We start from the raw sequence: 26771 nt of genomic DNA, 5'->3' as shown, positions 1-26771 counted from the left end.
TCATTTTAAAGATATTATTTGGAGTCATTCATGGCATATTTCAAAAGACGTTGCATTCGAGTCGTTGAGTTTATCAAGATTATTATTAAGTCAATTATAGTTGGATATATTATGAAATGGTATGCATGCCGTCAATTTTTGATGTAAAGAAAGTTTGTCTTTTAAAAACGAATGCAATGTTTGTAAAATGTATCATATAGAGGTCAAGTACCTCGCGATGTAACCAAATGTAATGTATTCGTCCAGGTAGATTAGGACGGGTCATGAAAGTTGGTATCAGAGCGGTGGTCTTAGCGAACTAGGTCTTGCATTAGTGTGTCTAACTGATAGTTGTTTAGATGCATTAGTGGGTCTGGACTTCGACCGTGTCTGCATGTCAAAAGTTTTGCTTATCATTTAGTGTCAAAAATTATTTGCTTATCATCCTTAAAGTCTAGACACGTCTTACTACCTCTATTGCATAGACATTGTATAGATAAATTCATATCTTAGCGTATATGTTATTGTTACCTTTGCCTGACAGCTTCCGTAGATTCCTCCGTAACTTATGGGATTTTAGTATTATATATGTATATGTAAATTATGTATTGCAGGGTACTAACCTACATCCTACAATCTATTTCTTATCGAAAATCCTTCATCTGATCGTACGAGATGAATCCCTCAACCAGTTCAAATTCCTCGAATTCCGACAGCTATTCTGATATGGAGTTTCGCCTAAGCTCCGAAAGCAGTGTCACCAGAATGAATCAGCCAACCAGCCATCCCCAATTCATCTGATGGGTTCGTAGCCGACTTAATCAATGGAGACACGAAGAAGGCGATCCCTTCCACCAACCGAATACACCTCTTGGTGAAGAACCTGAAGCACTTACTGGCGAACCTATCCGAAACACCCTTTTCAGCCTCATTTCTAGAGTAGCTCGACACGATTATATTCTATCCACAATTCTAAACCTTATTCATCCGCTCGTCCCGACCGACAATCATCCCGTAGTAATAAGTTAACGAGCTTCGCGCACGAGTTGTAGCCTTGGAAAATATGGTGCAAAACGTACCAGCTTCAGCAACATCACCGGCACCAACATCAATATCAGTATCATCAACAACCCAAGCTTCAACATCACATGCCTCAACATCTCATTCTGTACCTCGAGTATAATCATCGTTCTACGAATCGTTCTACATTATTTATCTTCGTTCGACATGGCGATTATGTAATCTCTAATGTTTTAGAGATTATATATTCTTGTTCTAACGGTAAATCAAATGAGTTTAATATCATATTGACTCATTAAATCTATGATTATATCTGAAGAAAATATATATATATGTATGTATATTTTCATACAGATTGTAATTAAAAGTTCTTTTGTACAAACTGTTAATGGTGAAAATATTTTAACGGGTAGGTAATGAAATGTCCCGTTCTTATTGATTAAAAACGTTCCATATTAATTGATTTCGTTGCGAGGTTTTGACCTCTATATGAGACGTTTTTCAAAGACTGCATTCATTTTTAAAACAAACCATAACCTTTATTTCATAAATAAAGGTTTAAAAAGCTTTACGTAGATTATCAAATAATGATAATCTAAAATATCCTGTTTACACACGACCATTACATAATGGTTTACAATACAAATATGTTACATCGAAATCAGTTTCTTGAATGCAGTTTTTACACAATATCATACAAACATGGACTCCAAATCTTGTCCTTATTTTAGTATGCAACAGCGGAAGCTCTTAGTATTCACCTGAGAATAAACATGCTTTAAACGTCAACAAAAATGTTGGTGAGTTATAGGTTTAACCTATATATATCAAATCGTAACAATAGACCACAAGATTTCATATTTCAATACACATCCCATACATAGAGATAAAAATCATTCATATGGTGAACACCTGGTAATCTACATTAACAAGATGCATATATAAGAATATCCCCATCATTCCGGGACACCCTTCGGATATGATATAAATTTCGAAGTACTAAAGCATCCGGTACTTTGGATGGGGTTTGTTAGGCCCAATAGATCTATCTTTAGGATTCGCGTCAATTAGGGTGTCTGTTCCCTAATTCTTAGATTACCATACTTAATAAAAAAGGGGCATATTCGATTTCGATAATTCAACCATAGAATGTAGTTTCACGTACTTGTGTCTATTTTGTAAATCATTTATAAAACTTGCATGTATTCTCATCCCAAAATTATTAGATTTTAAAAATGGGACTATAACTCACTTTCACAGATTTTTACTTCGTCGGGAAGTAAGACTTGGCCACTGGTTGATTCACGAACCTATAACAATATATACATATATATCAAAGTATGTTCAAAATATATTTACAACACTTTTAATATATTTTGATGTTTTAAGTTTATTAAGTCAGCTGTCCTCGTTAGTAACCTACAACTAGTTGTCCACAGTTAGATATACAGAAAAAAATCGATAAATATTATCTTGAATCAATCCACGACCCAGTGTATACTTATCTCAACCTCAACCCTGTATAGCTAACTCCAACATTCACATATAGAGTGTCTATGGTTGTTCCGAAATATATATAGATGTGTCGACATGATAGGTCGAAATATTGTATACGTGTCTATGGTATCTCAAGATTACATAATATACAATACACGAAATATTGTATACGTGTCTATTGTACGAGTACGAATACGGGTGCATACGAGTTGAATTGTTGATGAAACTGAACGAGGATGTAATTGTAAGCATTTTTGTTAAGTAGAAGTATTTTGATAAGTGTCTTAAAGTCTTTAAAAAGTGTATGAATACATATTAAAACACTACATGTATATACATTTTAACTGAGTCGTTAAGTCATCGTTAGTCGTTACATGTAAATGTTGTTTTGAAACCTTTAGGTTAACGATCTTGTTGAATGTTGTTAACCCATTGTTTATTATAACAAATGAGATGTTAAATTGTTATATTATCATGATATTATGATATGTAATATATCTTAGTATGATATATATACAGTTAAATGTCATTACAACGATAATCGTTACATTTATGTCTCGTTTCGAAATCATTAAGTGAGTAGTCTTATTTTTACATATGTATTTCATTGTTAATACACTTAATAATATATTTACTTATAATTTAACATAATTAACCAAGTGTATCAATATCTTAATATGATTCATATGTACCTAGTAAGACGTTGTTATAACGATAATCGTTATATATATCGTTTTCGAGTTTCTTAAATTAATAGTCTCATTTTTATGTATATAACTCATTGTTAAAATACCTAATGAGATACATACTTATAATAAAATCATGTTAACTATATATATAACCATATATATGTCATCGTATAGTTTTTACAAGTTTTAACGTTCGTGAATCACCGGTCAACTTGGGTGGTCAATTGTCTATATGAAACCTATTTCAATTAATCAAGTCTTAACAAGTTTGATTGCTTAACATGTTGGAAACACTTAATCATGTAAATAACAATTTCATTTAATATATATATAAACATGGAAAAGTTCGGGTCACTACAGGTATGTAACGACCCGGAAATTTCCGACCAAATTTAAACTCTAATCTCTATATGGTTCCGACACGATAAGCAAAAACCCTAAAGTTGACCCGCACTTTTTCGATCGTTCTATACTTATAAGATTAATATTTACATAAATTAAACCTTACCAACATGATAAGCAATCCAAATTGTTGAGACTTATGTTTTCGAAAAGAGTTTTACACAACGTTTGACCGTCTAGTTTGACCGATGATATCACGAACTATACAATATATGATAATTATACGTTTGTGTATATATATGTATATATACATATTTAACATGATCTAAGAATGTTTTAATATCTCATTTTGTATTAATAACAATAAGTTATAAGTATATTTTGAAACTACTAACTTAAGTTTTCAAAACGATAACCATACGTAACGTTATTTGACTTAAATACTTATGACCTATAATGTTTATACATATATCGTATAAGTAATGTATTTAATCACTTTTAAAGACTTAAATACATAAAACAATATAAGTATATTTACAAAAGATAGCTATATTTGAATCCTCGTTCCGTTTTCTCAAAGATTTCTATACGTATACCTAGGGTATATGTACCCGTATCATACGCAGCTTCTAGATGTATTTACTATTGGTATATACCAATAAAAATCTGCTCCTTAGCAGCCTTAAATGATTAAGAAACATGTAGAACCAACCATTTGTCAAGTAGCATGAATTATTTAGCAAGAAAACAAAGTTAGGTATCTTTTTTTTCCTTTATAACCTAAAAACGTTTTTATGCATGCACACCATTTGTTCACCCCATTTTCTTATACTTACACTTCCATTTCTCTCTCAAAATACTCTTAACTTCATACTTGATCATCTCCAAGCATTTTCCCCATCATTTAGCTTCAAAAACCTTACTTAAACACCATAAGAAAACCATACAAAAACACTTCAAGAAATCCTTCCAAGAACACAAACTTACTTCCAATCTTTCATCCAATTCCATCACCCTTTTGGTTCTAGCTTTTTGCTCCTCTTTTACAGAAACCTTGTCCAAGGAACTTGAGGTAGTATCTATGTTCATAACCTTATTCGATTCATATATATATAGCTATCATATTTTGTGGTATACAATTTTAACAACAAGAACATAGTTTGAAAGTTTTCAAACTTGTTTGCAAACTAAATAGATCCTTCTAACTTAACTTTTAAAATACTTCAAGACCTGTAATATAACTTAAATATATGCTAACTTAACAAGGTATAACTTGGTTTTTCAAAGAATATCTTAAAAACTGTTTTTACGACGTCGGAGTGTAACCGGGGACTGTTTTGGGTTGGATAATTAAAAAGTATCTTAAACTTTGAATTGGAGGTTTATGTTCTGGAAAAATGATTTTTACTATAAATATGTTAACACATAGAAATTTCATGATTTAATTCAAAGTATAGGTATTTTTAGAAAAATGGTCATTAAGTGTTATTTTTTTGTAACAAAAATGTTTAACTTCATAAGTTTCACTAAAGTTTCACCTATGCCGTGTGATTTTGAATACAAACCAAGGTATTTTCAGTTCATAGTCTTAAAGAGGGACTCGATCCAAGGAGATGGCAAGTTGAATCAACGAAAACGGATTTGTAACGAAGAAACTATGACCGAAACAAAATTGGTTATCCTAGACTTGTTTAACTTCGGGATTAATTGGGAAAAATTAAATAAATCACATATTTCTAAGATAACATGATATTTTATATATATGTACTTATAATTCAATTTTATATGGTTCAGGATCACCCGTAAACAACACGAGAAGATTATTCATAAGATCCCATGTTTGTACGCAACACGTCATTTGACAACACCGGTACTTTATGTACGCAACACGTCATTTGACAACACCGGTACCGTGGGTCAAGATTAATCTCGACCAATACATATACGATGGGGTTTTATTTATTTCGTTGGGGGTTTTATTTATTTCATTGCGGGTATATTAAACATCTAAAAATGAACCATTAAAATTGAATTACTAACAACGAGCTGCTAACTACGGACTAAGGAATTATTCAAAGTATTAAAAGTATAACAAGTATATATATGTGACGTTTGTTTAAAAAGAAAAGGTATTGATATATTATATATGGATAGGTTCGTGATATCAACCGGAGACCAAGTCAAATTATATATATCTTCAAGACGAAAGTGAGTATATAGTCCCACTTTTAAACTCTAAATATTTCGGGATGAGAATACATGTATTTTATGTTTTACGTTATGGACACAAGTAACTGAAAAATATATTCTACGTTGAGTTGTACCACTGGCATACTTCCCTGTAGCTTGGTAACTAATATTTACAGCGGTATTGTAAACGCGAATCCTGTTGATAGATCTATCGGGCCTGACAACCCCAACCGGACTGGACGACCAGTATTCAACGGTTGCACAGTACTTCGTTTCGTGACTACACTTGGTACAGTGTAGTAAGATTTCATATTAAAGGGAATATGCGACGTGATTAATTGTTAAGTATGGTTACCAAGTGCTCAACCACTTAGAATATTTTTATTAAAATGTTTATATATGAAATCTTGTGGTCTATATTTATATCGCTGTCGACATTAAACCTATATCTCACCAACTTTATGTTGACATTTTAAAGCATGTTATTCTCAGGTATGAATTAAGTCTTCCGCTGTGCATTATCTCGTACTAAGGATACTACTTGAGGCCATTAAGGACTTATATCATAAGGCGTTGCATTCGAGTCATTGAAGTTCATAGAGACTATTATTAAGTAAATGGCGGTTTAGGTCATTTGAATATTATGAAATGTTAGGCGAATATGTCAATTATGGATGTAACTATAGATTGCCTTATAAGAATAAATGCAACGTTTGTAAGATGTATCATATAGAGGGCAAGTACCTCGCAATGTTATCAACTATTGTAATTCGTTTGTAATCAATATGGACAACGTCCGGATGATTAGTTTCGGATCCTTTCAGTTGGTATCAGAGCGTTGGTCTTAGCGAACCAGGCCTTGCATTAGTGTGTCTAACTAGTAGTTGTTAGGATACATTAAGTGAGTCTGGACTTTGACCGTGTCTGCCTGTCAAAAGTTTTGCTTATCAATCCTAGTCGGAAATCATCTGCTTATCATTCTTAGGGAACTGCCTGCTTATCATTCTTAAGTCTAGACACGTCTTACTGCATTTAGTGCATCGATAGTGTATAGACAAAATTCATATCCTAGCGTATCTGTTACTATAGACATTGCCTGACGTATTTCAAAGATTCTCCGTAATTCATGGGATTTTGATATTATATATACATATGTAAATTATGTATTGAAGAGTACCAAACCCAACTCCTATAATCTATTCCAAACCAAAAATTCATTTCTCCGACCATACAAGATGGATTCTTCATCCAGCTCAAATTCCTCCGACTTCGATAGCTTCGCCGATATGGATTTTCATTCGAGCTCCGAGAACAGCGTTACCGGAATGGATCAACCAATTTCCCATCATCTATTCTGGATGAATTGGGGATGGGTTCGTAATATACTAAATTTCTGGAGGCAAGAAGAAGGTGATCCATTCCATCCACCAAATTGTCCTCTTAACGATGAACCTGAAGCACTTACCGGCGAACCTATTCGAAACACCATTTTCTCGTTCATTTCTAGAGTATCTCGTCATGATTACATACTATCCCATATTTCAAATCTTGTTCATTCGCTCGTTCCAACCGTCAATCATCCCGGTATAATAGAAGAAGTCAACGAACTCCGTGCTCGGGTAGTGGTTTTGGAGAATATGGTGCGAAGGTTACAAACACCAACAGCAGCACCAGCAGCATAATCCGTACTACCATCGTCAACGCCGACAGTACCTTTATCACCCCAATCACAACCGCGCCTTAAATCTCAACATCACAATCTGTATCTCGAATATCAACATCACACGACTCAATATCTGTACTTCGAGTATGATCTTCGTTCTATATATCGTTCTACATCGATTATCTTCGCTTTACGTATCGTATGACGATTATGTAATTTCTAAAGTCTTAGAGATTATGTAACCTAGAATTAACGATAAATCAAATGAGTTTAATATCTTATTGACTCATTAAATCTATGATTATCTCTGAAGAAAATATATATGCAAGTATATTTTCATAAAGATAGTAATTAAAAATTCCTTCGTACAAACTATTAATGATGAAAATATTTTAACGGGTGGGTAGTACCCGAGGAATATTTAGAATTCACATTAATAAGTTATATTGTACATTCTTGAATCTGATTCAACGGTTATCTATTATCTTACTTACAACCACCGATATTCGTATCCGCTCACCCCAGAATAACCATTTTCAATCAAATTTCATATTCGGATTTTGACCTACCAGAATCCAACAAGTGGCATAAAGAAGAAAACATTGGACAAAATAAAAAAAAAAATTGTTAGAAACACACGATTTAACTAATTAAAAATCTATTAAGGATTCCACGCTAACTGTTCCGGCTAACTCTGGACAATTAAAATGAATTAAAATGTTGATTGTAACATATGAAGCTAAACAATTCTTCAAGCTTGCCACTTGATTTTATCTTAAACCTCATTCGTAACTTGACGATTACAATTCGCATTCAAATCCTTTCATGATTCCTGAAAACACCTCGACCGAGAAGTTGAACCCTCCGCACCTTGCCTACGGAATGAAGATTTATACATACAGTTATACACCTGAAGAACTCTCGAACCCAAATTCATAATTTAACACATAACGTATTGAATCCTTTGCCATTTATTAGCAAGAACAACCCTACAATTCCTTTTCAAGAAGCTAATTTTGTCACAGCTCCACTTCGACTTTTCAGTGAGATTATTTCTATTATAATCATGATATTTATACCTTGTCCTTTCGCCGTCATTACCGGAAAACCTTTTATATCCCTCGACAACATCAACAGGTGCACCAGCAGATCGTTATCGTTTTGGCGAAATCAACAATCAGTATTTTGAAAATCTCGCGGAACTTCTTCCATCATATCTATAATGTCTATCCCTAAGAATTTCATAATCTGAACGTGAAGTTTCTGAAAAACACCCGGGACTATGAAATAGTTCTTGAAATGCTAACGAAGCAGCAAAAACTGTAAACGACTTTAACGGTCAAAAGTTTGATGACAAAGAATAGTAAGGTGGTAAAGCTGAAAAAAAAAAAAGTTTGGAACTAGAAAATGGATGAAGCAAAGTATGAAAGAGGCTGTGGATAAATCACAGGGACTGAACCTGCTCTCAAAGAATACAAACGATTCCGTACCTGCTGAAACCGTCAGTAAGAACCCTACTCTTTATTCAAAACCTTGCCCGGATGATATTTTTCATCATCATCTTATCTTAGATATTATAAGATATCTTCATATCATTCGTTATACATATTTTTCATATTTCTAGAGATATTTTTACAACTATTCCTATCTGCGATCATTTATCTCTCTGTAACATCTGCGTTACAATATAAAAGAAACTGTGTTAATTTCTAAATTCTGAAACCTCCGAGATTAAAATATAAATGATTTGAAGTAGTGTTGGGAACTGATGCATGAATTAGTATAATATAATGAAACTTGATCAACTTCATTATATTACAATAAGTCATGTTAAGTTTCTAATGGAATGTGATGATTCACAGTACCGTCATCATGTGACATGTTACACGGCTCTTACATTCTATCAAGTCTCCAAACATATTAGAACGTATCACCTTGATAGTTCTATTTTTCCGGAATATTCGAGTAATTTAACGAATCAAGATCGTGCCATTACAATTTCATTCTAAAACCAATAGCTAGGTTCATTCCAAATTTCCTACCTACGAATTTCGGACCATTGTTCGCTTGGCTCGAGGACGGGAAGAAGAAACGAAGGGACAAAACCTCAGAATAGAAATAGGAACATAAACCACAGCAAATAAGAGAGAGCATTAACTGTGGATGACAATGATTTTAAGGGACGGGAGTAGGAACATCGAAATATAAGGGAAGGTATAAAACCTAACAACAACCCCGAAACTACAAACCGTGCATATCAATACGTATTGCAACGTAAAGGCACGGGAGAATTAAAAACATTATAATTCCAAGGAAAGGATAAAAGAGAATAGATTCTTCTGGTGATAGATGAAAAAGAAGAATGAAAGATATGAAAGTTAGAAATATAACAAGGATTAGAATGGGATGGAGCATATTAGCGAATGTCGTAAAGTAGGAACTAAAGAGAAAGAATAGAAGATGTGGGAAGAAAGAAAGGGAAGGAGGTAAATTTATAGTGAAATATTCGACAAAGAAATCAAAACAGATTGCCGCGTTAAATCAAAGAAGATCCTGATCGCCGCAAAACTAAATCTTATTACATAAGATTTTCTTTAAAACCCTTAAATCCCGGAAATCGATCATAATCACGTCATCGGTTACAACAATTCTATATTTACTCATTTCACTCTTTTGTGATAGCTTCGCTCGTGCGTCTCACATAACCGAATCGTTTTATCTAAATCTTTCAATAATGATAAAATTTCATTATTACCTCATATTCGTCATGAAAACATTCCTATTGTTATTTATGACAACCTCTACCAAATTTCGAGGACGAAATTTCTTTAACGGGTGGGTACTGTAACGACCCGGAAATTTCCGACCAAATTTAAACTCTAATCTCTATATGGTTCCGACACGATAAGCAAAAACCCTAAAGTTGACCCGCACTTTTTCGATCGTTCTATACTTATAAGATTAATATTTACATAAATTAAACCTTACCAACATGATAAGCAATCCAAATTGTTGAGACTTATGTTTTCGAAAAGAGTTTTACACAACGTTTGACCGTCTAGTTTGACCGATGATATCACGAACTATACAATATATGATAATTATACGTTTGTGTATATATATGTATATATACATATTTAACATGATCTAAGAATGTTTTAATATCTCATTTTGTATTAATAACAATAAGTTATAAGTATATTTTGAAACTACTAACTTAAGTTTTCAAAACGATAACCATACGTAACGTTATTTGACTTAAATACTTATGACCTATAATGTTTATACATATATCGTATAAGTAATGTATTTAATCACTTTTAAAGACTTAAATACATAAAACAATATAAGTATATTTACAAAAGATAGCTATATTTGAATCCTCGTTCCGTTTTCTCAAAGATTTCTATACGTATACCTAGGGTATATGTACCCGTATCATACGCAGCTTCTAGATGTATTTACTATTGGTATATACCAATAAAAATCTGCTCCTTAGCAGCCTTAAATGATTAAGAAACATGTGGAACCAACCATTTGTCAAGTAGCATGAATTATTTAGCAAGAAAACAAAGTTAGGTATCTTTTTTTTCCTTTATAACCTAAAAACGTTTTTATGCATGCACACCATTTGTTCACCCCATTTTCTTATACTTACACTTCCATTTCTCTCTCAAAATACTCTTAACTTCATACTTGATCATCTCCAAGCATTTTCCCCATCATTTAGCTTCAAAAACCTTACTTAAACACCATAAGAAAACCATACAAAAACACTTCAAGAAATCCTTCCAAGAACACAAACTTACTTCCAATCTTTCATCCAATTCCATCACCCTTTTGGTTCTAGCTTTTTGCTCCTCTTTTACAGAAACCTTGTCCAAGGAACTTGAGGTAGTATCTATGTTCATAACCTTATTCGATTCATATATATATAGCTATCATATTTTGTGGTATACAATTTTAACAACAAGAACATAGTTTGAAAGTTTTCAAACTTGTTTGCAAACTAAATAGATCCTTCTAACTTAACTTTTAAAATACTTCAAGACCTGTAATATAACTTAAATATATGCTAACTTAACAAGGTATAACTTGGTTTTTCAAAGAATATTTTAAAAACTGTTTTTACGACGTCGGAGTGTAACCGGGGACTGTTTTGGGTTGGATAATTAAAAAGTATCTTAAACTTTGAATTGGAGGTTTATGTTCTGGAAAAATGATTTTTACTATAAATATGTTAACACATAGAAATTTCATGATTTAATTCAAAGTATAGGTATTTTTAGAAAAATGGTCATTAAGTGTTATTTTTTTGTAACAAAAATGTTTAACTTCATAAGTTTCACTAAAGTTTCACCTATGCCGTGTGATTTTGAATACAAACCAAGGTATTTTCAGTTCATAGTCTTAAAGAGGGACTCGATCCAAGGAGATGGCAAGTTGAATCAACGAAAACGGATTTGTAACGAAGAAACTATGACCGAAACAAAATTGGTTATCCTAGACTTGTTTAACTTCGGGATTAATTGGGAAAAATTAAATAAATCACATATTTCTAAGATAACATGATATTTTATATATATGTACTTATAATTCAATTTTATATGGTTCAGGATCACCCGTAAACAACACGAGAAGATTATTCATAAGATCCCATGTTTGTACGCAACACGTCATTTGACAACACCGGTACTTTATGTACGCAACACGTCATTTGACAACACCGGTACCGTGGGTCAAGATTAATCTCGACCAATACATATACGATGGGGTTTTATTTATTTCGTTGGGGGTTTTATTTATTTCATTGCGGGTATATTAAACATCTAAAAATGAACCATTAAAATTGAATTACTAACAACGAGCTGCTAACTACGGACTAAGGAATTATTCAAAGTATTAAAAGTATAACAAGTATATATATGTGACGTTTGTTTAAAAAGAAAAGGTATTGATATATTATATATGGATAGGTTCGTGATATCAACCGGAGACCAAGTCAAATTATATATATCTTCAAGACGAAAGTGAGTATATAGTCCCACTTTTAAACTCTAAATATTTCGGGATGAGAATACATGTATTTTATGTTTTACGTTATGGACACAAGTAACTGAAAAATATATTCTACGTTGAGTTGTACCACTGGCATACTTCCCTGTAGCTTGGTAACTAATATTTACAGCGGTATTGTAAACGCGAATCCTGTTGATAGATCTATCGGGCCTGACAACCCCAACCGGACTGGACGACCAGTATTCAACGGTTGCACAGTACTTCGTTTCGTGACTACACTTGGTACAGTGTAGTAAGATTTCATATTAAAGGGAATATGCGACGTGATTAATTGTTAAGTATGGTTACCAAGTGCTCAACCACTTAGAATATTTTTATTAAAATGTTTATATATGAAATCTTGTGGTCTATATTTATATCGCTGTCGACATTAAACCTATATCTCACCAACTTTATGTTGACATTTTAAAGCATGTTATTTTCAGGTATGAATTAAGTCTTCCGCTGTGCATTATCTCGTACTAAGGATACTACTTGAGGCCATTAAGGACTTATATCATAAGGCGTTGCATTCGAGTCATTGAAGTTCATAGAGACTATTATTAAGTAAATGGCGGTTTAGGTCATTTGAATATTATGAAATGTTAGGCGAATATGTCAATTATGGATGTAACTATAGATTGCCTTATAAGAATAAATGCAACGTTTGTAAGATGTATCATATAGAGGGCAAGTACCTCGCAATGTTATCAACTATTGTAATTCGTTTGTAATCAATATGGACAACGTCCGGATGATTAGTTTCGGATCCTTTCAAGGTAATACCTGAGGAATATTTAGATTTCACATTAATAAGTACACTGTACCTTTTTTTCAAATCTAATTCAACAGTCATTTACTATCCTATTTAAAACCACCGATATACATATCCGTTCACCGCAGAATAACCCTTTTCATTCAATTTAATATTTGGATTTTGATCTATCAGAATCCAACAAGTGGCATAATGAAGAAAACATTGGACAAAAATAAAATTTGTTAGAAACAAACAAATTAACCATGAGAAAATTTTGTTAAGAATCCACGCTAACAAAATCCTAGCTAACTGTTCCTAGCTAACTGTTAATTCCTTATTACATTTTATTATCGCAATTTATTTATCGCAGTTTATTTATCGCAATTTATATTCTTAAAATTTTATTTATCGTCATTTAATTTCTGTTATTTATTTTACGCACTTTATTTATTGTCATTTAAATACTGTTATTTACGCATTTAAATATCGGGACACGTATACAAGGTTTTGACATATCATATCGACGCATATTTGGAATAACCATAGACACTCTATATGCAGTAATGCTGGAGTTAGCTATACAGGGTTGAGGTTGATTCTACAATAATATATATACTTTGAGTTATGATTGAGTCTGAGACATGTACACGGGTCACGACACGTATTAATTAATTTGAATATTATATATTGCTAACTGTGGACTATCAACTGAGGACTACCAACATTGGACAATTAAAATGAATTAAAATATTGATTATAACATATGAAACTAAACAATTCTTCAAGTTTGGCACTTGATTTCATCCTAAACTTCATTTGTATCTTGACGATTACGATCTACGTTCAAACCTTTCATGATTCTTGAAAACACCTCAAGCAATAGAATGAACCAACCGCACTTCATCTACGGAAGGAAAGATTTATACATATAGCTATGCACCTGAAAAACTCTCGGGAACTGAGTAAACGTTTAACACGTAGCTGTGCTAACTCCTTTAACGTTATTATTACCGAAAATAACTTTTCAATTTCTTTCCAAATTAGCCAAATTTGTCACAGCTTCAACAAGTCAACTTCGACTTTTCGTTCGAAACAACCTTATTATAACCTTGACATATATGCGTGCTCTTTTATTGTTACCGGGGAACCTTTTATATTCCACCATATTACCATCAGCGTTTAATCATCTAAAAACACAATCCTCCTTAAACCACCTCGAATTGATAACCGATGATTCAGATATCGTAGCATTAAATGCAGAGGAAACAGAAAAATTGTAGATGATCTAAACGGCCAAAAGTTTGATGATAAAGAAGGGAGTGTTAGGAACGCTCGATAGAAAATTTAGTACTGAAAAACATATTGAGCAAACTATGAAGGAGATCAAGGCCAAATACAAGGAGCATACCATATATTCAAAGAATCCAGGTAATTCTGGATCCGATGAAACCTTCAACGAATATCTTGCTCCATACTCATGTTAAAATCTTGCGGAAAATTTTTCTTCATCAACCATCGAACTTAGAAATTCCAAAATATCATCATAAATATCTTCGATATTTCTGAAGATATTTTCATAAATATTCTCGTCCGAAATTATTTATCTCTTTGTGCTATCTATATTACATCATAAAGGAAACTACTTTAGTTTCTAAATTTCTTTAAAATTCGAGTTTGAATTATGAGTGATTTTGAAGTAGTGTTGGAAATTGATGCATGAGTTAGTATAATATAATGACACTTGATCAACGTGATTATATTACAGTAAGTCATGCTGAGTTTCTAATGGAACTTGATAAAGGATCACAGATCATACCTTTATCATGAACCATGTTACATAACTCTTTCATTCTACTTAACTTCTGAACATATCAAGAAAATATATTCTTGATAGTTCCATCCTCAGGGATTCTGGTAATTTGATAAATCAAATGATGCTAATACATTCCTTTCTGCTTAGAATACTATAATCATTCGAAACTCCATACTTATGAATTCTGAACCATTACTCGCTTTACAAGAGATCGAGAAGTGAATAAAAAGGCAAAGAGCTCCAAAAACATAAGAGAAGATATAAAACTCGACAGCAACACTGAGATCACAAACCGTGTACATTAATACGAATAGCAATATAAAGACACGGGAGTATGAAAAACACTATAATCCCATGAGCATAGTAGAAGTAAACGGATTCCTCCGGTGGTAGGTGAAAAAGAAGAATGATCGATATAAAAGTCAGGAATATATCCAGAATTAAAACTGGATGAAGCATATTGACTGATGATTTGGAAGAATGAATTAAAGTATAGTAAATGGGAGTGGTGGGAAATAATGAAACGGAAGAAGTTCATTTATAATGGAAATACCAGACAAAGCAATCGAGACAGATGATCGCATTTAAATAAAGAGATCTTAATTTCCATAAATCCCGAAGAATCAGATCATATAGATTTCCAAGATTTTCTTTAAATCCCTTGAATTTCGGAAATCAACCATGACTACGTCATCAGTTAAGACGAACTTGCATTTATTCATTTCATTCTTTTGCGATAGCTTCACTTGTACTCTTCGAGTAGTCGAATCATTTTATCTATATTAATCAATAATGATCAAGCTCTAGTTATCAACTCATATTCGTCATGAAAACATTTTTATTGTCAACCATGATGATCTCACTCAAATTTTGGGACGAAATTTCTTTAACGGGTAGGTACTGTGACGACCCGGGAATTTCTGACCAAATTTAAACTTATTCTTATTTGATTTTCAACATGATAAGCAAAGTCTACTAGATTGAATTTAGAATTTTTGAACTATTTCATGAAAGCATTTAACCCGTGATTATTTCCGACGATTCACGAACAATTGTTTGTAAATAAATATATATATATAAATGTAAGTATATGTATATTAACTTAAGATTATGAAATATAAATTAACCATTAGAATTAAAAATGTAAAATAAGATATAAAATAATTAAGTGTAATTTCCAAATGAAGTTATATATAACCATATATGATTATTATAGTATTGTATTATATATAACATGTATAAATAATAAATAAGAAATAAAGATATTATTGATATTATTTATATAAAGTTTAAATGTTATGTTAATAATATGAGCATTACTTTCAATATTATTATTAATAGTAATATTAATATTTATATTATTAATAAGATTGTATCTAATATAAACTATATATGTATATAAAATTTAATATATATATAGAAGTGATGATATTATTATTAATACTATTATTATCATTAACAATATTAATACCATTGTAATTAATAGAAATATTATTATCATAACCATTACTAGTAATTAAAATTATTAAAATTATCATTATGGTATAAATATTATCATATTATCATTTATTATTAATAGTATTAATATAATTATAATAGTTAAATAACAAAAATAAGGAAATTAGGTATAAATACGGATACAGATATATTAATACATATACAAATTTATATATTTATATAAATACGTTTAGAGATATAAATACTGGAAGAGTTACGTATTCAGTTTCATATCCTTTTCAAAACTATAGATGATTGATTTCCTGTCTCTAAGAATCTGATACAAGAACAAATACAATAACATATATATCCAAGTGCAGTTAACCATCAAATTCTGCTTTTAGTTTTTTTATATATTTTCTATACGAAGGAATTAATCCTGTTGACCATCGATACTAAATAACAAACAAGATGCTGCTTCCATTATTTGATTAACTTCATCATTATGATTTATATAACTGCTATTAGCCACTGTTAATACGAAAGAAAACACAGAAATATGGTAAACATATGGTTTCCCTCTGTTCGTGTCATATAATAGCCAAACAACGAATTCAAATGCGATTTCAAATTCTAGAATTGTAGTTTTGTTAGGATCCTCACATTCAAACTATCTTCAGAGTCTCGATTCCCAATTTCTAATATCGCATATGAATTTTCAAAGTCAAAGTTCCATCTTAAAAAGTCAAACGGATGAGTAAAGATTGAATTGCAGAGTTATAGGGTGTTTTTGTTGCAATTAATGATTTCTAAAGTTTCTATGTATGATTTAAAACATACTTTCTTTTATAATCATCGTCTAAAACGATCCTAATTTTTAAAATCACAATTTGAGTTCATAGGTATGTTCTTCGCAGCTATATTTTTTATAAAATATTTTTTTTGTTGTATATTAATCAAAAGCAGCGATTACTGATTATTTATGTTTCATCTACAAATCTTGTTCAAATTCTTAATTAGCTGTGTTGATTCTGTTTGATTTCTGGTTGGGTTAAGTTCGTGAAGAAGAAGTGGGAAAGAACAGAAATCAGACATCAGATAAAGATATTAAAACCTTAATACAAATCAGAATAATAGTTAAGGCGTATTGGTTTAGGGTGTTAGCGGTGAGCGGGAGGTCATGGGTTCGAGCATGGTCCATGCCAATTTTTTTTTGAAACAAGGCTTTGAGGTAGTTATTATATTTATATTATTATTATTTCCTTATTATTATTATTATTATTATTATTATTATTATTATTATTATTATTATTATTATTATTATTATTATTATTATTATTATTATTATTATTATTATTATTATTATTATTATTATTATTATTATTGTTATTGTTATTATTATTATTACTATACTTATAGTTATTATGTTAAAATATAATTATTAACAAAATGATTATTAATACAATTTATAATATTAACATTATTATTACTAGTATTAACCTTATAAATTGTTAGTATTATCATTACTATTATTATTATTATTATTATTATTATTATTATTATTATTAATATTATTATTATTATTATTATTATTATTATTATTATTATTATTATTATTATTATTATTATTATTATTATTATTATTATTATTATTGCTAGTATTATTATTATCATTATGATACTAAACATATTATTAATATAAACACATAATAAAAGATGATAAGATAGAGATTATAGAAATTAGTTATAGGTATACGAATACTTGTACAAATTATGATTTTTGTACAAATTAATGTATTACAAAACTATAGGCAGTAGCGTAGAAAGTTGACACGAAGATTATGATGATTAGGAATATAAAGCTTTTAATAATATTATTATTACGATTATAAATATAGAAATCTTGGATATAAAGATTAGTAAGAAAATGGGAAAAATTAAAATTTATTAAATTATGATTTAAAGGAATTATTAAAATTATTATAACTATTGTTATCATAATACAATTTAGTATTATTATCATTATTAATATCATTAATTCTATTAACATTATTATTATTATCACTTTTATCAATATAATTATATAATATCCTTATTTTTAATAACCGCAGTATTATCAAAATTAACAAATTCATAAACAAATGATCTTTATATAAAAGATATATTTAATATACTAAACTTAACTATATTAATATTACTATATATAAAATAAAGATATAAAAATAAATAATGAAACATATAAATTATTAAAAATAACAATTATATCACTAATAATAATATATAAATTTATTCGATTACAAGAATATGTTTTAACACATATATGAATGATATAGGTTCGTGAATCCGCGGCCAACCCTGCATTGTTCAGTTTTGTAATATGTATTTTTACTAAAAAATACAGTATGGTGAGTTCATTCGATTCCCTTTTTACTCTTTACATTTTTAGGACTGAGAATACATGCGCTGTTTTTATAACTGCTTTATTAAATGCTTTTGAAATATATTTTTGAACTACGAATACATGAAATACTTTTATAAATGTTTGACGAGATAGACACAAGCAAAATATTCCTCGAATGAATTATTATACAGACAGAAGTTCTGTGAATTATTATTGAATTATGTGAACATGATAATTGCCACCAATTGATGTGAATATATTTTCCTTGATTATTATTGCTTGGTAACCTAAGAATTAGAAACGGGTATGGCCCTAATTCACGCGAATCTTAAAGGTAGCTACCGGGTTTAACACCCCCACCCAGAATGTTCACTAGACGGAAGGGCTAGTGGGCGTGGTGTTTAGTACCTCGAAGTTTATATGATTATTATACCGACGAGATGTTCTGTTTTAGGGATATTATTATGCGCATTATATGTTAAGGTCGGTTACCAAGTCAAGCTATGAAAGCAATGTAAAGTGAATGTTATGTATCGAGAGAATGATTTTATACACAGGTTATGTGTATGTTATTTTTGTGCACGAGATATGTGTACGGTTACTAAGATTTATGAAAGATGATTTTGTACACGAGAAAGGTGTACTGTATTTAAAAGATATCGCATGTACATTACAGATGGGTATAGGATTCTGGCCCATTTGTACCATGCAGGATTTAAATCTTGTGGTCTATCAAAATAATGAATTTTATTGTTTTATGATAAACCTATGAACTCACCAACTTTTTGGTTGACACTTGAAAGCATGTTTATTCTCATGTACGAAAGAAATCTTCCGCTGTGCATTTGCTCATTTTAAAGATATTATTTGGAGTCATTCATGGCATATTTCAAAAGACGTTGCATTCGAGTCGTTGAGTTTATCAAGATTATTATTAAGTCAATTATAATTGGATATATTATGAAATGGTATGCATGCCATCAATTTTTGATGTAAAGAAAGTTTGTCTTTTAAAAACGAATGCAATGTTTGTAAAATGTATCATATAGAGGTCAAGTACCTCGCGATGTAACCAAATGTAATGTATTCGTCCAGATGGATTAGGACGGGTCATGAAAGCATATAACGTGAGCTGGTGCCTGGGTCGTTTCAAATGTCTAAGTCTCAAACCAAATTTCATTCAAACACAAATTACGAACTGTAAACATTCAAAACACGTATCTTATATCGTTGGAAAGGTAATTTGACGAGGAATATAACTAAACACGTTTCATTAATCAAATTCATCATTTGCAATAATCAAATTTCCAAATTTAATGATCAATTAATGCTCATCATAAAGGCTTCAAGTCCATAAATGCACATTGATGATTCGGGAATTAAATGCACATTGATGATTCGGGAATTAAATGCACACATATAATACGTCGTTTCGTAGGTAATTATGCATATAATACTACTAAACACTTATAATTAACATTGCAAAGCATTCAATACATCAAAAATCCATTTTACTTCTATCAAACCCTAACTCAAAATCATAAATTTAGCAATTATGTTTATGGAGTCTTTCTAAGTCAACCTACACATCAAATTGAAGCTAGTGATGCTAGTAACACATTTAATACATGCGCTTTTAACATTTAACAACATTCAAGCAACCAAATCTCAATATCAAACACACCCAAATATTCAAGTTTAAGCTAATTACATAAAATAGCAAGATCGAGCATATAAATCACATATTCATGTTAGACTTGAGCCATAGATGCTAATTAACACTTTTATAAGTCAAAAGCATCAAGAACATGAAATTTAGTATTTTTAGAAAGTTACCCAAATGAGATGAGATTGGTATGGATTCGAAAAGGAAGATGCAAGGATTTCGAATATGTAATTTGTTTTAGTTGATGCTTGCTAGATCTTGAATAAATGGTGAATTTGTGTTGAGTGAGTTGAGAGAAAAAGTGAAAGTATGAGATGAGAATGAGAAGTGAATGAGTGGTGGTGGGGAGGTTGACTAGTTCCACTAGTCACCACTTTGCCCACTTGACAACATTAGTCCCTCGAGTTTAAAAACGGGTGCGCGAATTACCTAAACGAGATGTTTTAAAAACGCGTATTAACGGAAGATGTTATAATTATTTAACGGACTTTAAATAATTAAACGGAAGGTAAACGGAAAAAGACGGGATGTTACAAAAGATGTGTCGTTCCCGATGCCAATTTTCTTTATGAATGAGTTGCTAAACGCCACTTGTGCATCATCCAAATACAAGCATGTTGCAATAATATTACACCACAAGCTTGATGACGAAGAGTGGTTTGAAACACTCCCCGATATTAAGCCGCCACACGGACCGTAAATACTTTTGATTATTTTAACCCAAAAAGACTCAGTTTCAGTTTTAAACCTCCACCACAATTTACCCGATAAAGCTAAATTTTTGTTTTTTAGAGACCCGATGTTTAGGCCTTCGTTCTCATAATTGTTTATAACATTATCCCATTTGACCCAATTTATTACCTTGCCCGACCCCGACCCGCCCTAAAAGAACACTCGCCTCACACTCTCAAGAATTTTGATTACACTCGAAGGAGCACGAAATAACGAGAAGTAGTACAACGGAAGGCTATTGAGCACCGACTTAATTAGGACTAATCTTCCCCCGAAAGATAACGAACGCATTTTCCAACCCGAGAGTCTAGCTTTGAATTTCTCGATAACCGAGTTCTAATCCTTTACTTTTTTCATTTTATTCCCAATTGGCAACCCTAAGTACACGAAAGAAAATTTGCCTACTTGACACCCATTGTGATTTGCTACCCGAGTAACTTCATCGAAATTAACCCCGACACCATAAAGACAACTTTTTTTGAAAATTGACTTTTAGACCGGAAGATAGCTCAAAACATTTTAGAAGGTTCCGAGGTTTAAGGCATTCAACCTTCCCCACTCACCAAAGAAAATCGTGTCGTCCGCAAATTGGAGGTGCGAAACAAGAACTCTATCATGCCCCACTTCCACCCCTTTAAATAATCCTTTCTCGGTTGCTGCTTTAGTTAAAATGTTAAGCCCTTCCGCCGCCAAAATAAAAAGAAAGGGGGAAAGAGGGTCGCCTTGACGAACGCCTCTCCCTAAAGAGAATTCTTTGGTGGGGGAGCCGTTAACCAACACGGAGATAGAGGCCGATTTTAGACAAGCACCAATCCAATTAATCCATTTCGCCCCGAACCCCATACACTTCATAACCTCGAAAAGGAAACACCAATTTAAGCTATCAAACGCTTTTTCAAAATCGACTTTGAAAACAATACCTTGCTTGCGGTTAACATTGAGGAAATCAACTGTTTCGTTAGCAATTAAAATGCCATCTAAAATGTACCTGTCTTTTAAGAACGCACTTTGTTCCGAGCCAACAAGATTGGGTAATACCTTCCTAAGTCTATTCGATAGTATCTTTGCCACGATTTTATAATAACTACCTATTAGACTTATAGGCCGGTAATCACCCAATCCCAAAGTCACTAATTTCTTAGGAACGAGGGTTACAAAAGACGCATTACATCCTCTCGAAATATCCTCATTTTCCCAAAACCAATTAACCGCGTTACAAAGATCGCCCTTGATAATATCCCAAAATACCTTATAAAAGCGTAAGTTAAAACCGTCTGGACCCGGTGCCTTATTACTACCACAATCCTTTACGGCTTCATAAATTTCATCAATTGAAAAAGAGGATTCCAATGCAACAGCTTCGGTGCTTGAGATCGAAGGATAATGCAGTTCTTCCAGGGATGGTCTCAAGGGATCCGGTTCCTCAAAAATTGCCCTGTAATGATTAAAAACTTCATCTTTGATAACATTCAGATTTTCATTCCAAACCCCATCGATGTGAAGACCACGGATATTACACTTATTATACTTGTTTCTAATAAGTGAATGAAAAAATTTTGAATTCTCGTCGCCTTCAATAGCCCATCTAATGCGTGCTTTCTGCTTTAACATACAAGATTTTATCTTTTCCTTTTCAAGCCATGATTTCCTTTTTTCTCTCCATGATTCCAATTCTGTCTCGCTTAATAGAACCGATTCAGCTTTTATTTAATATATTTATTCTTTGGCCGTAAAAAAAAGGGTTTAACTTTAGTGTTTTAAAAACACTATGTCATCAATTCAACTTTTCAACTTTAGTGTTCCATCATAACACTACTGATCAGTCCAGTTTTCGATTTCTTAAATATATTGGTTTTAATAATTTTGAGAGAATAACCTAAAAGAGAATATTGAAGTGAAACGAGAATTCAAATGTATATATCGAAACAGCACCTAAATCAAAAATCAAATTTTATCGGTTAAGTTAAAATTACAAAACTAAAACTACCGTAAGGCCACTCCCTATCGTAACTAAACTATTCATCCTCTTAACCTTCCACATCAGCGCCACATCAACACCAATATCCTATAACTAACTCATAACTAAACACTCCCTATCATGGTTAAAACAATACTCCTCTTAATATACAACGTACAAGCAATAAAGCATTAAGTCCAACAATAAAAAGCACTGGGACCCGCAATTCCTATAACTCTTCCGTTAAATCTATGATGAAAGCGGGTAACTAACGCGGGTAACTAAGTGGTGTCTATGGTTAGTTACGGGTAATGAGCGGGTAATGGGCGGGTAACTAACCATAGGGGTGGTCTAAAGTCGATTTTGAAATCGATCTTCATTTTGAATTGGGTTTGTATTCTACATGTATTAATAACTTAATATATTATCAGTTGAATTTGATTTCACCAAATTTTATAGAGTAAAACCAGTAATTGATTTTAAAATTGAAATTTCAGTTTGTAAACGAACGAAAATAAATTTGATTTTTAACCATAAATTTGGAGATGTTAAAATGGTTAAAAATCAAATTTGATAGAAAGTTTGCAAAATTCAAGTTAAACACCGCGTGAATGCAAAATTTAGGGTTAAATAAAAACTAAGAAAATTAAAAACTTTAATGAATAAAAATTTATGAATTAAACACGTTAGTATTTATTTATTTGTCAAAGTATTAACCAAAAAATGCTTAATACCGTGTCCCAAGAATTTCATTTCACACACGATCTTTCTCTCCTCCCCCTCCCTATACGGAGAAGATTCCAGTTGTTAAAAAAAAAAAACATCATCATCATCATCATCTCTGTAAATCTTATTAACGCTAACCAAACACTTTTCCCATTTTCTTTTATATTCTCCAAACCAACAATAACCAAATTACCCTTTTCTTTCACACCCATTTCTTGAATAATTTTCGTCCAAATCTGGGTTTCAAGGTAATATTGAATTGATGTACCTCTTTTGATTTATGAATTATTATCACTTGTTATTTAACCTATATTTCTATTGTTGTTAACCTTTATTCATAAATATATTTTCTTATGTTGTGATTACAGAAATGAGTTCTTGATTTTGATTAATTTGGGGATTTTTTTTGTTTTTGTTTAATTTGACGGTTTTGGGTTATGAATAATTAATTTAAAGCTTTGTGCTTTCTGATTGAATCATTGAATTTGTATTGGTTGTACTTGCACACTAGAATTTGTGTTGATTGGATTCTTACTATAAATTTAATGTGTTTTCATCTTCCTAAGTATTTCTAGATTTTTCGATATAAACCGAATTGAATACTATAATTGTTTTGTCCCAAATGGTGTTTTAATTACTACTTGTGCTTTACATTTTCTTGTAACTGTAATGCCCTAACCAAAAATTAACATGCCGGTCTAACCGCTTCGGTTTAGCTTAAACCGATTTTGGAAGTTATTGTATCCTGCAACATAGTACTTGTAAGGGGCTTGCAGTTATAATTTGCAATGAATCTCTATAGGCATATTGCTAAGATTTTTTAAAATTTGTGGTTAGTTGCTCTTGCAAGTGACTTACATCTTGTTTTATATGTTATTTGGATCTATGTTTAGGTAAAGTTTCATTCCTGTTTATATTTAATTATTTCTTGAATGTTAATGTTCTTTTACAATTTCTATTTGTTAAAGTTTGAATGTGATTATTATGGTTGTTCTTTTCAGGTAGTTATACTATCAGTTGTGTGAATGACCTTTTTAATAGACGGCATCCCTGATGCTGTTGCACTTAGGTGTCTAGCTCGGGTCCCATATTACCTTCACCCAACTCTAGCCCTAGTTTCGCCCTCATGGCGAGATGCGGTTCATAGCACCGAGCTTTACAAAGCCCGTAACGAGGTCAAATCTACTGAAGATTTCCTATGCATATGTGCATTTGATCCCGAAAACATGTGGCAGCTTTATGACCCAAACCAAGATAAATGGCTAACTCTCCCTGTGCTCCCTTCGAGAGTTCGAAACCTGGCCCACTTTGGTGTGGTTTCAACAAACGGAAAGTTGTTTGTTTTGGGAGGCGGTAGCGATGCAGTTGACCCGTTGACAGGTGATCAAGATGGAAGCTTTGCAACAAATGAGGTTTGGGCCTATGACCCGATAGTTCGTCGGTGGGCCCGACGGGCTTCTATGATTGTTCCACGCGCCATGTTTGCTTGTTGTGTGTTAGATGGGAAGATAGTGGTGGCGGGTGGGTTCACAACGTGCCGAAAATCTATCTCGAAAGCGGAAATTTATAATCCCGAAAAGGACGTTTGGGTGTCGATTCACGATCTGCATCACACGCACAACTCTGCGTGTACGGGTTTGGTAATTGATGGTAAGATGCATGTGGTTCATAAGGGTCTAACCACGGTTCAGGTTTTGGATAATGTGAAACAAGGGTGGACGGTTCACGAGCATTCATGGGTGCAGGGTCCGATGACGGTGGTGAAAGGTTCGTTGTATGTGATGAGTCATGGGCTTATATATAAGCAAGAGGATGAGATGTTTAAAGGGGTTATTTCGGCTTTTGAATTCAAGAAACGGATCGGGTTTGCTATGATGGGTTTCGGGGATGATATTTATGTGATTGGAGGAGTGATCGGGCCGGAAAGATGGAACTGCGATATCAAGAAAATGTCGGATGTTGATGTTTTGACACTCGGGAGTGAGCGGCCAGTGTGGCGGCAAGCGGCGGCTATGACAAGATGCAGGGGGACAATTCTTGGGTGTGTTCAACTGAGTATTTAGGGGTGGTGTCTGGTATACTTTGTATTGTTGTTATTTTCTTGTTTTGGTAGAAGATGAAATGAATTTGGAGTTGTAATGTCAATAAATTATATGGTATGCATTTAGATTACAATCTTGTAGCTCATTTACAATTTAATGGTTAGTCAATCGTGGCTGATTCATTACATCTTAAGATAATTCACGTTTTGTTACCACTTCTTCCAATAACCGTTCAGACATCGCGTGTGGTAAAATCCTCTCGGGTGAGGCTCAAAGGCAAGGCCTCTGAGGCCCATGAAATTGGCGGGTAACTTCAAGAAAAATATTTTACAACTTATGGGATTGGACCCCTGACCTCTCTTATGAAAAGTCAAGTTATCACCAATACACTAACAACTTCGATATTACATAATCAACATTGAGGTGGAGATAAGTTGACTTTTCTTAAAAAAAAAAAAAAAAAAAAAAAAAAAAATTGGCCGAAGACTATTAGCTAGCTAGCAAGTATGAGGGTTGACTAATGTCATGTGTAAAGTTTCACACATGTACACTACAAACAGCTACAATATATCACATAAGATATTAGACAATTCTTCAAGCTTACCTTACAATAAAAAGTCACCAATGTTTAATGAAAAGCAACTCAGAATCCAGTGATGATCATCTTAACATATTGGAAGATAAAGATGTCCCTTGTGGAGAACATTTTGCTACAACAATTGCAAGGAAGCTTGTCTATTGATAACGATGCCGAGGAAGCTGTGAAAACGTCAATGCGTAATTTATTGAATAAGAAACAGTA

The 26771-nt window shown here is 32.1% G+C and overlaps 1 protein-coding gene across 1 annotated transcript; it reads left to right on the top strand.

The window, feature by feature from the left end:
* The first annotated feature begins 23948 nt into the window (after positions 1-23948).
* Positions 23949-26138, top strand: LOC139876015 (F-box/kelch-repeat protein SKIP30-like). Its single transcript, XM_071863315.1, has 2 exons — positions 23949-24175; positions 24929-26138. Exon 2 carries the CDS (start codon positions 24953-24955, stop codon positions 25988-25990), a length of 1038 nt encoding a protein of 345 aa, XP_071719416.1. The 5' UTR covers positions 23949-24175; positions 24929-24952; the 3' UTR covers positions 25991-26138.
* Positions 26139-26771: the final 633 nt, after the last annotated feature.

The sequence above is a fragment of the Rutidosis leptorrhynchoides genome, chromosome 1 (genome assembly GCF_046630445.1).
Source record: "Rutidosis leptorrhynchoides isolate AG116_Rl617_1_P2 chromosome 1, CSIRO_AGI_Rlap_v1, whole genome shotgun sequence".
Lineage (NCBI taxonomy): Eukaryota > Viridiplantae > Streptophyta > Magnoliopsida > Asterales > Asteraceae > Rutidosis > Rutidosis leptorrhynchoides.
The sequence above is the reverse complement of the archived record's forward strand: the minus strand, read 5'-3'. Positions and strand labels throughout refer to the sequence as shown.